Here is a 15,085-nt window from a genome sequence, read left to right on the forward strand (position 1 = left end):
GTTTGTCATCGCAACTTCTCTCAAACCACTCAACAGAATTTCATGAAACCTTTTCAGATAATAAGGGCATACTATGTAGTTGTGCATATCGACAGGAAATTGCGATTCCATTTTTTTTCTAGGAGTTATGCCCCTTTGAACTTATTTACTTTAATGTACTACTGCAACAGTTTGTCATCGCAACTCCTCTCAAACCACTCAACAGAATTTCACGAAACCTTCTCAGATAATAAGGACATACTATGTAGTTGTTCATATCAACGGGAAATTACGATTCCATTTTTTTTCTAAGAGTTATGCCCCTTTGAACTTATTTACTTTAATGTACTACTGCAACAGTTTGTCATCACAACTCCTCTCAAACCACTCAACAGAATTTCACGAAACCTTTTCAGATAATAAGGGCATACTATGTAGTTGTGCATATTGACAGGAAATTGCGATTCAATTATTTTTCTAGGAGTTACGCCCCTTTGAACTTATTTGCTTCAATGTACTAGTGCAACAGTTTGTCATCGCAACTCCTCTCAAATCGCACAACAGAATTTCACGTAACCTTTTCAGATAATATGGACATACTATTTAGTTGTGCATATCAACGGGAAATTGCGATTCAATTTTTTTTTCTAGGAGTTATGCCCCTTTAACTTATTTGCCTCAATGTACTTCTGCAACAGTTTGTCATCTCAATTCTTCTGAAAATATACAACAGAATTACATGAAATTTTGTAGATAATAAGGACATACTATTTAGATGTGCATATTGGCAGGAAATTAATTTTTCTTATATAATTTTTTTTCTTACACTTATTTAATTTCTCCAATGACAATGTGGGGACGTGGGGTATGTGAGCGTGCTCACTAAGGTTCTTTAATTATATATAGAGATAAACTGTAAACAGCAATAATGTTCAGCATAGTTAGATTTACAAATCAGTTAACATGACCGAAATGGGTAGTTGACCTCTTTAGGAGTTATTGCCCTTTATGTCAATTTTTAACCATTCTTCATAAATCTAAGTAATCTTTTACACAAATCTTCTTTTCTGAAACTACTGGGTCAAATTGAATCAAACTTGGCCACAATCATCATTGGGGTATTTAGTTTAAAAAATGTCTGGCGTGACCCGGTCAACCAACCAAAATGGCTGACTTGGCTAAAAATAGAACATAGGGGTAAAATGCATTTTTTGGCTTATAACACAAAAACCCAAAGCATGTAGTGGAAATCTGACACTGGGTATTACCCAGTTTTTGTTATTATCTTGAATATTAGAAACCGTAAACAGCAATAATTTTTGAAAAAATTGAAGAGTTATCTTCCTTTGTCAATGGTTTCAGTTGGATGAACTGTAATCAATATGTTGTATTTTGCATAATTGCCAATGAGACATCTTTCCGATACAACAAATGAACTATTACAATCATAGCTGACTGAATGGGCTTTAACATTGAGTGGTTAAACAATGAAAAAAATTCCAAATGTAAAAGATACCAAATGACATTTGCCAATGAAATATCTCTCTACAAAAGACTAAATAATGAAGTAACAATTGCATAGTAATGAATTGTTTACACCAATTTGTTTTACAGGAATCAAGCACTGTAGACTCTACATCAAAACTGGAGAATGAAAAAATTTTGGAAACCATTTATGGAAAGAATTTAAAGCTACCATTCAATTATATTATATCAAGGAAAATTACTACAGACAATTTGCAAAATTCTTTGAATGATTGTCATGCATCTACTAGTAAGGATATCTCAAATAATGATACTATTAAAAGTTCAGAGAAGAGAAAGTTATGGTTACTTAAAAAAAGGCAAGACCCAATATATAAATCACTGCAACAAAAAAAAGATGCAGAGCGGAAACAGTTGAAAAGGAAATATCCACAAGTTTTACAGAAAGAAAGTGAATACAAAAAAAAAATGCGTCTAAACCCAGAAGTGTTACAGAGAGAGAAAGAACATAAACAAAAAATTCGCAAACAACCAGAAGTATCGCAAAAAGAACGACAACATAAACGTGACATTCGTCAAAATCCAGAAGTGTTACAGAGGGAGAAAGAACATAAACAAAAAATTCGCAAACAGGCAGAAGTATCGCAAAAAGAACGACAACATAAACGTGACATTCGTCAAAATCCAGAAGTGTTACAGAGAGAGAAAGAACATAAACAAGAAATTCGCAAACGGCCAGAAGTATCGCAAAAAGAGCGACAACATAAACGTGACATTCGTCAAAATCCAGAAGTGTCACATAGGGAGAAAGAACATAAACAAGAAATTCGCCAACGGCCAGAGGTATCGCAAAAAGAGCGACAACATAAACGTGACATTCGTCAAAATCCACAAGTGTCACAGAGAGAGAAAGAACATAAGCAAGAAATACGCAAACGGCTAGAAGTATCGCAAAAAGAGCGACAACATAAACGTGACATTCGTCAAAATCCACAAGTGTCACAGAGAGAGAAAGAACATAAGCAAGAAATACGCAAACAGCCAGAAGTATCGCAAAAAGAGCGACAACATAAAAAGGATGTGCGTCTAAATCCAGGTGTATTACACAAAGAGAAACAGCACAAAAGAAAACGTCGACTAATTCCAGGAATACTACAGAAAGAAAACCAACAAAAAAAAATAAGATTAAAGGCTAACAATATAGAAGAATTAATAACAAAGTTTCACAAAATAGTAACTGAGGGACCACTGTATATATGTACCTGTTGTAAGCAACTGTTATACAAAAAAGCAGTCACAGAAACAAGTAAAGCAAAAATTTGTTAGTTATCTTGGTTAATGTAACCTTTATGTGTCAGTTGTAGTTTTCAATTTCCATGAGGCCAGCAGCAGATGCAACACCTTAAAAAAACCTACATTCAAATCCAGGACAAAAAGTGTTAAAACTATTATTTCCATTCAAATGCATTTATCAGCCAATAGTAGAAGGATTCAAAAACCAATAAACCCCATACTGGATCCTAATTCATAAAAAATTAGCTTATTACAATAAAACAATTTTCTTGTCACAAAGCCTTCCCACTTAGTGTCAATTTCACATGGATAATCTCCTACATTTCTTACTTTAGTCTAACTTGATTTCTATTTTACTGATAAAACATTTCATTTTTCTTCCATTAAAATACTTCAACTAACAAGTACACTTACTCTTGTTAGAATTGTTTTACATTGTCTTACAAAAGACTTTAATAACTGACTATTATCATGGGCTTTACTCATTGTTAAAGTCAGTACACTAAACTATATTTGTTGTTAATGTTTGTGTCATTTAGGTCATTTGGATTGTTGTCTCATTCACTATCATACCACATCTTATTTTTTATAATAGCTGTTTTCACTGTTCCCTTTGCCTTTTCCTGCATGACAATTCTCTTTGACACCTTACTACATGCTAATTCCAATTTATATTAGCATTTAATCACAAAAACCAGACTATCATACCACATCTTATTTTTTATAATAGCTGTTTTCACTGTTACCTTTGCCTTTTCCTGTATGAAAATTCTCTTTGACACCTTACTACATGCTAATCCCAATTTATATTACCATATAATCACAAAAACCAGACCAACTATTACCAAATGTGACTAACAAAATATGTATTCCAAATAATACCACCTGCACAACTCATAAACTAAAATAATTTTGATAAATTCTACATTACCATTCTGAAGTTTCCTTTGTTGTTATTTCATTCTAAACCATTCTCATTCAACATTATAGTTGTCAACTAGTCACTTTCAATGTTAAGCTTCTTTTTCCATTATAATAAAATACTTATAACTTTTAAAGACAATTATCTCCCTTTATTACCTCCAATTAAATATCAGATCAAAATATAACCTGAAGAAACCCAATAGATTCAAAAACATAATTCCAAACAACTACAAACCACATTAATTACTAACAATCTAAAAAAAAAACAATATCCATTTTTTCATTTACTGAAATAAATACAACAAAGTTTAAACAAACTATAAACTTTACCTTTACCTGAAAATGACAATAACATACCATTCAAAATTCTCAGAAAAATACTTATATCAACTTCTCATTGGCAATCATTCCAAACATTACTTTATATTGATAAAAACCCATTAACCCAATACTTCACATAGTGCCATTTCCAATTACAAATCATTTTTTTCCATGTCTATCCACTTTGTAAAGCATCTTTCATTCTATATAATAAAAAAAAATTCACAATGAAATTTTTATTCAATAAAACTAATACAATTGGTAATAATTACTAATATCATTAAAATGTTAAACAGAATACAATAACAGACCTACTCTACTAAAAACTAACTATAACAATATAAACAAAAACAAAATTAACTATAAAATTAACCAAATGTACTTTTATCCGAATAATGTTCAAATAAACACCCTTCATCTACCTGCAAAACTTCCTTCTCACTTTCTTCCATAACATTCCCTTCAACATATTCCATTCAACATATTCCATATTAAAATTGACATCCTCCTTTTCAACCTTCACAACAACACCCTCCTGACAACTCTTCTCCTCCTTCCCACTGTTTGCCTCAACACCAATTTCTTCACTGATGCCACTTGCACCTTTCATTGCTTCAATAATAACACCATTATCATTATCAACCATTTCCTTTTTCACTACACCCTTCTTCTCCTGCTGATAAAAAATTTCACCATTTCCTCTGTTTCCATTTCCACCAATTTCTTCTACATTTCCACTTGCCTCTTCAACTGCTGTAACAAGTACATCATCATCTTCATCACCCATTTCATTTTCAATTTTAATTTTCTTTGTCTGTGATTTTACCCCAACAACAACAACTTCCAATTTCACTGCCTTATGTTTCTTTGGTAAACCACTCCTATTAATAAATGTCTGTAAAAATAACTCTTTCTGTTTCAACGCCTTCTCCTTCCTCTGTAACAAATACATTCGCCGTTGACATTCCCCACAATTAAATGCCACCTCTGTTCTTTCCCTTACGGTTTCAATCAACTTCTCTGTTGCTACTTTTAACTCCATTCTTCCTGTAATATACAAATAAAGTCTTCAAATTAACTATAATATTCATAATACTAAAACTATAACACTAAAAACACTAAAAAATCATAAAATGTATGAGAAACTACAGAATGTCTTACAAAATTAATAAATATGACCATTAAAATTACAACAGCTAAAGGTTACCAATAACTCTTTAGTGTAACAATAACCTATACATATACCTAGTAAAAAAAAATATATATATACTAATTCAACACTAACAGATGAAATATCAAACTTCAAATTAACACAACAAACTAAAATTAGAATCCCTACAAAACAAACAGTTGATAAAATTCTTACTTGCAACAAGTCAAATTGCAAAACATTTAACCATGTTCTTAAAAACTATACCCCCCCCCCCAAACCTTAATCACTAATTAATGTTATAAATACTTGTATATTAAAAACCCACTCAAACACATACCATTTCTAATAAATATCTTCAAAAACTACAAATAACTTTTCCAATAAAATCTTAACATTCTCATTCCAATTAAACAGAATTAACTAATAATTAAAACTGTTTTAACATCAACAACCCTTAAATAAAAAGTATGCATTTTAAAAAATAATGTCAAAATATAATTCATTACAAATATAAAAATGCAAAAAAATAAAATAAATAACATCAAAATAATAAAACAAATAAAACATGAACTTACCTTAAATTTCTTTAGCAAATTAATAATAAAACAACTTTTCTGCATAACCTATTTATACAAAAAAACTATATATAAATAAACATTGATGCCATAATTATTTTTAACAATTATATCCATCCAATCCCAATTGATTGTGAAATCCATACATTACACCTAAAACAAAAATAAAACTTACCTCATTAACATGACCCTAACATATAATTTTTTTTTTACATCCTTTGTAAATTATATAAACACCACACAAAATTTACTTTAAAGCCATACCAATATAACAATTAATTAGATTCAAAGAAAATACCAAAAACATTATTATATTACAAATTACATGCATAAATATCCACTACAGAACCATTACAAAGATAGATAAGTCTATATAAATTTTCTCTCAAATTCTGTCCATTTTCCACTGTAAACTTTCATAATGAATGTTATAATTACACAAAAAAAAACTTCTTCCAAATTAACATATTCACTCATTTTATGTTTTAATTCACATATATTTACAATAACAATTAACTATATGATTATGACATATTCATTAATTATTAATTATCATATACAAATCAAAACAAATACATAACATGAATAAAAATATATCTGTAAATAATAAAACACATAACCTACAAAGAGGGATAACTCTAACAATTTTCTCTTAATTTTCTTATCATTTTCAACATAAATTTAAATACAAAAATACACATAAATTAAAAACTCAATTTTGAATAAAAAATTTAATATACACTTTTTTGAAAAATTATTATCAAAGAAACAATATATATAGAAATTTCTTGTCACAATAACTACTCTGTGTCTACTATGATGTAAAAATTTAACTTGACAAAAAAACATCATATTACACATTGATAACAGTAACAAATCATGTAACTTCAAAATATACATAGAAAATAAAATATATACTAAAAATTAATTACATGTTTCAATGTACTCATTACCTTTGTAAAATACATATAAAGAAAGACTTATATTCTAACTTAAAATTAGAATAAATTACATTAATTTTTTTCAAAATCGTTGAAATTTCCACTAATTCAACTTAAAAAAAAACCAAATAAACCAAAATAACCATTACATTACATCAACTTATATACGGTCAAAACTTCAATACAATTAATTTCTTCAAATTAAACTTCTACACATATTTCATATGTAAATTAAAAACACTTTCAGTTTTCAATATTTAACTTCAACATACATATCCAATAAATATTAAAATAATACAACACAACCTTTCTGTTACTGAATCCAATACTATGTCTATAATTTAATCAAAACCATACTCACAACTTAGCTATATCAAACTCGAATGTTATAAATGCACTCCTACAAAATTGATTACTACATTTAAAAGTCCACAATAATAAATAAAACAAACCCTATATCTTCATTTTTTAATACAATAATACCAAAAGCGATAGCCTTTCAAAACCCGCTACATTCAACTCTTACCTGATGAAAATAAAAACAGCTCTCGCTTTGTAAGTTAATTCATTTACTAGAATAACCATGTCCATCAATCAACAAATTTTACCACAGTTACAGTTACATGTTATGAAGTAGTATAGTTAAAAATTGTTGTTTCCTTAAGAAGATTCCTATACTTGTAAATAAAAGTTAAAAGTGTATAATCTAATTCCTAAAATATGAAACAAATCCAATTTCCTACAGCACTGAAGATCATTTACTAGGTTTGGATTGTCATACACAATCAATAAATTTTAATTATTCACGTCTCGAAATATCTTCCAATCAGGTAACAAGAAAATTTAAAGTCCTAAAATTAATCATTCAATTATTAACATTGACTACTAAAAGTAGATAACAAACAAATAGCCAAATAATATTTGACAATATTGAATAAAACATTAAAATAAATTGAAAACTAACAGACACACAATACAACTTATACAATTTAAACACAAAAGATATTTCATCATGGATAATAATTAACAAATACAGTATATTCATATCTACTTTAATAACATACTTACATAAAAAAAACATGCAACAACTACCATCAAACAAATTACTTAACATAAATACCTCAAAATTTATCACAATTATCTCCCCTTCACCACAAACTTTTTTCATCTTACATTATTCTACTTCAATAAATCTTCTAAACAATCAAAAATTTGACTCACTTTGATTTTAATAACAATTCAATTCTTTATCTTATTTGATTTGCTTAAATTTAATTTGTACTTATATTTTTCATTATCAGCCCTATTTTTCATTATAAGCGCAGTTTACAAATGATAAAATCATGCTCCAAACAAACACTGTTTCATTTCAATAAAAAATGGAAATATGAGTTTTTCAAAATACTATATCTAACAATATATTTCATTTTAAATATTTAATTCCCTAATAAAATTAAAAAACATTGAAACCTATAAAATATAAAATTAAACATTACTTGATATCATCAACAAATTAATTTTGAAAATTCTATAATATCCTGAATTAATCATATATTTACACTTTAGATATTGAATCATAGTTTAATATCCAATTTAAATTTTTTAATTCAATTCTACTTTTCATTTCTAAAATCAAATTCCTACTGTGACATAAAACTATTTTGTGTCAACTATTTAATCACAATCCACATTTACAACTGTATCAAACTTATTGTATTTTATGATGTATTTAAAAGAGTAGTTATTGTTGCAAACTCCATTAGAAATTTGAATTGATATCAGTTTTGGAAAAAGGGAAACGGGGATGTGAAAAAAAAATGGAGGGGGGGTAATTTTTCTCATTTCAGATTTCATAAATAAAAAGAAAATTTCTTCAAACATTTTTTTGAGAGGATTAATATTCAACAGCATAGTGAATTGCTCAAAGGCAAAAAAAAACTTTTAAGTTCATTAGACAACATTCATTCTGTGTCAGAAACCTATGCTGTGTCAACTATTTAATTTTAGATTTAAAAAGTTTGAAGAAGAAATCTTTGATTGATTTGTAAAATCTTGACATTTGTTTTGTGAAAAAAAAACCCATGTAATGTCAAAAATTTGATCATAATCCAAATTCAGAGCTGTATCACGCTTGAATGTTTTGTCCATACTTGCCCCAACTATTCAGGGTTCGACCTCTGCGGTCGTATAAAGCTGCGCCCTGCGGAGCACCTGGTAAGATTTAATGCAAATGTATACTGGGCTATTTTCTGTTATTACGGTTTTGCAAATGTGGGATAATAAACCAAGATGCAAGTATAAAAAATTATGTGAAGGCAGAGGTGTCTTTTTTAATTTTCTTTGAGGCCTATGTAATCATTTCACATCATAATTTTTATGTTTGTATGTGACATTTTCTAATATAATGAAGCCAAATTGTCAAGACAAAGTGGCTAAACTTTGTTTGTAATTTTTTATCTTTAGAATCAAAGCCAGCACATCCTTTACTTGTGAAAGTAAGTGGGTTGAGAGAGAGTTACAGAGAAGATGGAATTTATTACAGTGTCATAAGAGGTAACAACTTTGATATTACACAAAAATTTAATATGAATAGAAGGTGGAGTATAGTCTTACATCACTTGGTCAAAGGTCAATAAAAATTGAGGGGGGGTAGGTAAAGACTTGTTGCACAATCAGCATGTGGCAATTGTTTACCTACATTTTCTACATTTACACGTGATCATGTTATAGGTGCTTTTTGATTGGATCATGCAGTCAGTTATGACTGCAATCAATGAAAACCATTACCTTGTGGATCTGAAATTCTCTCTGAATCATTGGGGGAGAGGACGGGAGTGGATTCTTACCCTTGGATAGCAAAGATGAGATTTATATGGCCTTTTTAACTTTTTTTATTTTGTCAATGTTTACAGCAAACATCTTTGAGGAAATAACTAGGTCTAAGGTCACAAAAGCAATTGATAGACTGAAATTGGGAAACATTTTGGTTTCCAGATGATATATTTTGAAGTATAGGTCCAACTTCACAAAAGTTGACATAAATATATATGTGCCTAGAAATATAATCAAATTAACCAAAATTTGTCATCAACCGAGTTTGACTTATAAAAGTTCAAAATGCATGGATCAAATCTAAATTTTGCAGGGACTAATACAATACCACAACTTTTCCCAGTTTTGCACAACAAGGTTTGACTGTACTTTCAGAAACTACAACTTTCATATGCTAATTTGTGGTTTGAAAATTTATCTAAATATTGTGAATAATTTTTGTAGGTAGTGAGATTATAATAGTATCTACAATAGTAGAAACAGATTCAGACTTCATTATAGATAGAGAATATGATGAACATAAACTTAATTATTATAAGATAAGATCAGCCAGCAAAAACAATGAGGGTGTTTATAATTGGGAACTTAAAGACAATAGTAAACGAGGGAAACAAACAGGAAGTTTTAACATTACAATTTGTGGTAAGTTTTCATTTATCTGCCTAAAAGCCTAAAAAGCATGATAGTTCTAAGAACTGGGTAGTTTGTCAACATTTCTCTTTGCAAATATCTCCAGCTCATTATAGTTTTGAAGGTATTAAGGTAGATTCATGGTATACCGCCATCTTGGATTGAATAATCACAGTAAAAAATCGGTCTAGTTATTTGCCTAAATCTGCAAATTTGGACAGATTTGCAATTTGATGGTAAGACTGTTTAATAAATATAAAGAAAACTTGGCAATTTATTGTATAATTCAAAATAATTAACCAAATATCATTTTATTTTGCTTTTTGAATCATTTTTTTCAAATGAGCCATTTCAGGGAAGATAACTCTTTTAGTAAAAAATTTATACTGGACAGATAGGGAATTTTTTTCTTTTAACTTGTAGCAAGAAAACAAGTTCGGTGACACCATTTTTTCTTTTTATTTTCTTAAAACATTTGACAAAACCTATCTTTTCACAATTTATTTCAAAATTCTATCTCATAGATTATTTTTTATGCACACAATTGTGTTTTTCCATGAACAATCTAACCAAATTTAGGCAATTTTCAACGACTCATAGCTTGAAAAATAGCACGGTGACCCCTACTTTTTATTATATTTTTGAAAAGAGCATATTAAAATCTTCATTCTGGCTAAGTATAAGAAAATTCTGTCTCAAAAAAGATTTACTTATGATCTACCTTAATAAGTCTTGATCCAGTAATTGCATAAGAAGAGGGGCAAAAGATACCAGAGGGACATTCAAACTCATCAATCAAAAATAAATTGACAATCCCATGGCTAAAAAATGTAAAAGACAAACAGACAAACAATAGTACACAAAACTCAACATAGAAATCTAAAGAATAAGAAAAACGCGAACCTCACCAAAAACTTGGGCTGATCACATGATCAGATGCTCCGGAATGTTCATAAAAACTGTTGGACTTTACACATGATAGATCTGATATGTGTTACTGCTTGTAGAATTTAATTTGTTTTGCATCATGATTTCTGACTTTATCACTGATGATCACTCTTTTCAGATAAAGAACGACCAGAGCCAGTAGGTGAAAGCACTCCACCTCTGCAGTACAACAGACAAGATATGGATTCCATTTTAACAATTGAAGAAAATGTACTTGAAGGTTAGAAAATAATTTGCATTCATTTTATTTTCATTTGCTTGTCAAAGACTGGAAAGATTATGGTATATTATACTGTCTGTCTGTCCATCTGTCTGTCTTTATATTCATCCATCTGTCATCACTTTGTGAAAAGAGGGACGAAAGATACCAAAGGGACAGTCAAACTCATAAATCTAAAACAAACTGACAATGCCATGGCTAAAAAGGAAAAAGACAAACAGAAAAACAATAGTACACATGACACAACATAGAAAACTAAAGAATAAACAACACGAACCCCACCAAATACTAGGGGTGATCTCAGGTGCTCCGGAAGGGTAAGCAGATCCTGCTCCACATGTGGCACCCGTCGTGTTGCTTATGTGATTACAAATCCGGTAAATAGTCTAATTCGGTAGGTCACATTCATGAAAGGGAAGAGGATTGTAGTTACGACGTAAGGAACATATCCGATATCATTTGTGAAACGGTTATTCCATAACGGTCAACCAACTCGTGATGAAATCCGTAAAATTTACGAAGGGATGATTTCAACTTCACCATTTGGAACTCTTGGTTTAATAGCTTCCTTGTCAGCAGTAACCCTCTATCAAGAAAATAATGACAGGAAATGCAAGCACGGGAATATCGTATCAATTGGGTGATATATACCCCGTATGCAGGTGCTGCTGGAATGTTGCTACTTGGAAATGGAAAGTTCACAATTGGAAAGCTGAAATCATCTCTTTTGTCGTAAAGTTTTGTTTTCAACCGACCCTCATTGTCAATTTCTAGATGTAAGTCAAGATATGAAGCCGACTCAACTGTATCTGTAGTATCCTTTATCTCCAATTCGATGGGATATATGCGTTCCACATAGTCACCAAATTTTGAATTGTTTAGTGAAAGAACGTCATTTATATAGCGGAAAGTTGAGTTAAAGGATATTGCTAACTTCTTATCTTTCTTCCTAAGAAGTTCCTGCATGAAGGCAGCCTCATAATAATAAAGAAACTCAACGAAATAGAGATTGGACATGAGGAATGTGACAAATTCACTTCAACCTGACCAAAGAGTAAAACAAAAATTTAATGCCACCAATGGGTCTGCAACACAGGGAGAAAATTCTATACCGAGAGGAGGGCTTCAGATTTACCCTTGACAAAAATGTGTACTAGTTTAGTGAAAATTGACGTCAAACTAAACTCCAAAACATATAAACAAATATAAAAAATGAACTAAAATTTGGAAAAAAACCATACAAGACTAAGTCTAGACTAGTGGACCATTCGTCAGGACCATTTCAGACTAAACCAAGATTATCAAATACTTAATCAGACATATAAAGTAAAGTCGAAACCAAAGACCAAAGTTGAGTACGCTAAGTACAGAAAAGTACTGTCAAGATAATTTTGAGTCTTATCAAGTAAAACCTTTGCCTAACCTTACTGGCCAAGCACAAAATATGGAATTTTCAGACTCAGAGCAGTTTGTTATTACAGTACACATATGCGTAGAGGAGAGTTTTGTTATTTTTAAGAAGGTACCAGTTATTGTTTTGAGTGTAAAGAAAAAGAAAAATAGTACATGTATATAATGAAATTGAATATGTTTTTTCAATCTATCTATACAGAAGGCAACCAGTTAACATTCCAGATTTGCTCTTTGATGATGTTTAGACCATTGATTTATATTTTTTTTATTCAGTAATTTTGCATATTGTAAACAACGTCATTAATTATAATGAATTTGCTTTGTTTTTTATTGCAGTAGATGGTCCAGGTAGCCCTTCTCTACTAGACAAAGCTGAATGTGTTCAGGACAGAAATAGTCCAATTCCCTCAAATAATTCCAATGGTGCTAACATTACCAGTTCTGAAAAATGTGACAATATGCCTCAGAAAAAAATAGGTAATACCCGATAATCATTTAGATTCTGGTTGGTGATTGGCGGAGTTGAGATGTAATTAAAGAAATTACTTATAAAAAATATAAGTGATTTCTATAACTCTTAGTTTCTGTTGTTACTTCAAAGTATTGAAAGCTTTAAAGAATGAAGTGTGACAATAAATCAAATGAATAAAAAAGGATGTTTAGTATGAATCAAAGAAAAAGCAACCTAGCAACACAAATAACCATAAGCCTCAATAGGTAAATATGTAGTCTCAAAAGACATTGCCAGCTGTCAATATAAGTCCTGCTTTAAATCACCCTCAGTCTTAAAACTTCCTTTTAGTTCAGGTCAATATCACCTGTTTATCAAATTCTTATTTTTCATACACATTATGGTTGTACATGAAATGTTTATCTATTTTTCTCCGGAACTACACATCATGGTGTTTTAAAACTAGGAATCTACCTTCATGTGAACACTCAACCGTGTGATGCATTTTATATAATTATTTCTCATTTACCTGTTAACTAAAAGCTTCAACTAGCAGGCCTAAATCAAGAACCTGTTGTTCAGTGGCTGTGGTTTGTTGATGTTGTCCACAATTGGACTGTTGGTTTTCCTGTTTGAATTGTTTTACAATAGTCATTTTGGGACCCTATATAGCTAGCTGTTTGGTGTGAGCCGAGGCTCTATGTTAAAGGCCATACTTTGGCCTACTTTGGCCTTTAATGGTTTACTGGTCAAGAAAACTTTTCTTTATTAACAATTACATTAATAATGCATGGCATATGAATCTGATATAAAAAACTAAAAAAACAACTACAACTGTAAAAATCGTGGAAAAAGAAGGATAACTCCAATTAAAATTTATAATTTGCTTGCAATATTTGATATTAAATTCACAAAATCACATAGTGATCTTTTTACCCTTTACTGCTCTAACGTTTCGAATGAAATTTGATTCATATATACTTACAAGACTTGATTACAATATATTTTAGTTCATATATATTTGTTTGTTTACAATTCCATACTTAAACTAACTCACTTTTTTTTCTTCAGATTTTGTTGAGGAATGTAAGCATTGTAATCTGACTTTAACAGAGGCTTTGAATCATCATGGTTCATTTTACTCTTTGAGTAATATATGTCATATGTTGGACCCTACAACGATAAGTGAATCACATTGCTGGGTTGGATTTGTTAAATTTTACGGATTGATGGAGGGATTTAGAATTAAAAGTATAAAGTAAGCAACTTTTAATCTTTGTACTTTGTTCAATCTCTTTTAGGCCCCATTTATGGGCATTATGTTTTCTGGTATGTGTGTCCATTCTTTCCTCTGACCATACGTCCGTCTGCCTGTCTGTTCGTCTGCCTGTCTGTTCGTCTGCCTGTCTGTTCGTCTGACCATACGTCTGTCTGCCTGTCTGTTTGTCTGTCTGTCCCGCTTCAAGGTAGTTTTTGATGAAATTTTAGTCCAATCAACTCGAAACTTAGTACAAATGTTCCTTATGATATGATCTTTCTAATTTTAATGCCAAATTATAGATTTTTCCCCATTTTCACTGTCCATTGAGCATACTAAATGATAGTGCGGATGGGGCATCCATGTTCTATGGACACATTCTTGTTTTACTCATAACTTGAAATTTGAAAGTTTTTTTAGCCTCACCTATCAGGACTAAACTAAACGGTTGCCCAATGAGACCAGATTTTCGACTGGGCGAATATTTTTATCATCCAGATCGCCCAGCTGGCGACAAATAATCTTTTTCATTGAATCCCATCTCTATCCTGTCCCAATACTCTCCCCCCACGATAGAAACAAAAAACATATAAAAACTGTGTCCAACAGGAAACCAGATTGTCTTATTCAAGCAGGAAAGTAGAATGGAGGATTTCCGTAAA

The 15,085-nt window shown here is 30.4% G+C and overlaps 1 protein-coding gene across 2 annotated transcripts in view; it reads left to right on the plus strand.

The window, feature by feature from the left end:
• LOC143047550 (uncharacterized) overlaps positions 1-15,085 on the plus strand; it is a 103,255-nt gene that overhangs the window by 79,681 nt on the left and 8,489 nt on the right. For both annotated transcript variants that reach the window (XM_076220615.1, XM_076220616.1), the window contains 5 exons: positions 9,135-9,224; positions 9,948-10,145; positions 11,200-11,301; positions 13,051-13,191; positions 14,237-14,423. In XM_076220615.1, the coding sequence (XP_076076730.1) occupies positions 9,135-9,224; positions 9,948-10,145; positions 11,200-11,301; positions 13,051-13,191; positions 14,237-14,423 (718 nt within the window). The remainder of the gene's footprint in view (positions 1-9,134; positions 9,225-9,947; positions 10,146-11,199; positions 11,302-13,050; positions 13,192-14,236; positions 14,424-15,085) is intronic.

The sequence above is a fragment of the Mytilus galloprovincialis genome, chromosome 10 (assembly GCF_965363235.1).
Source record: "Mytilus galloprovincialis chromosome 10, xbMytGall1.hap1.1, whole genome shotgun sequence".
Taxonomy (NCBI): domain Eukaryota; kingdom Metazoa; phylum Mollusca; class Bivalvia; order Mytilida; family Mytilidae; genus Mytilus; species Mytilus galloprovincialis.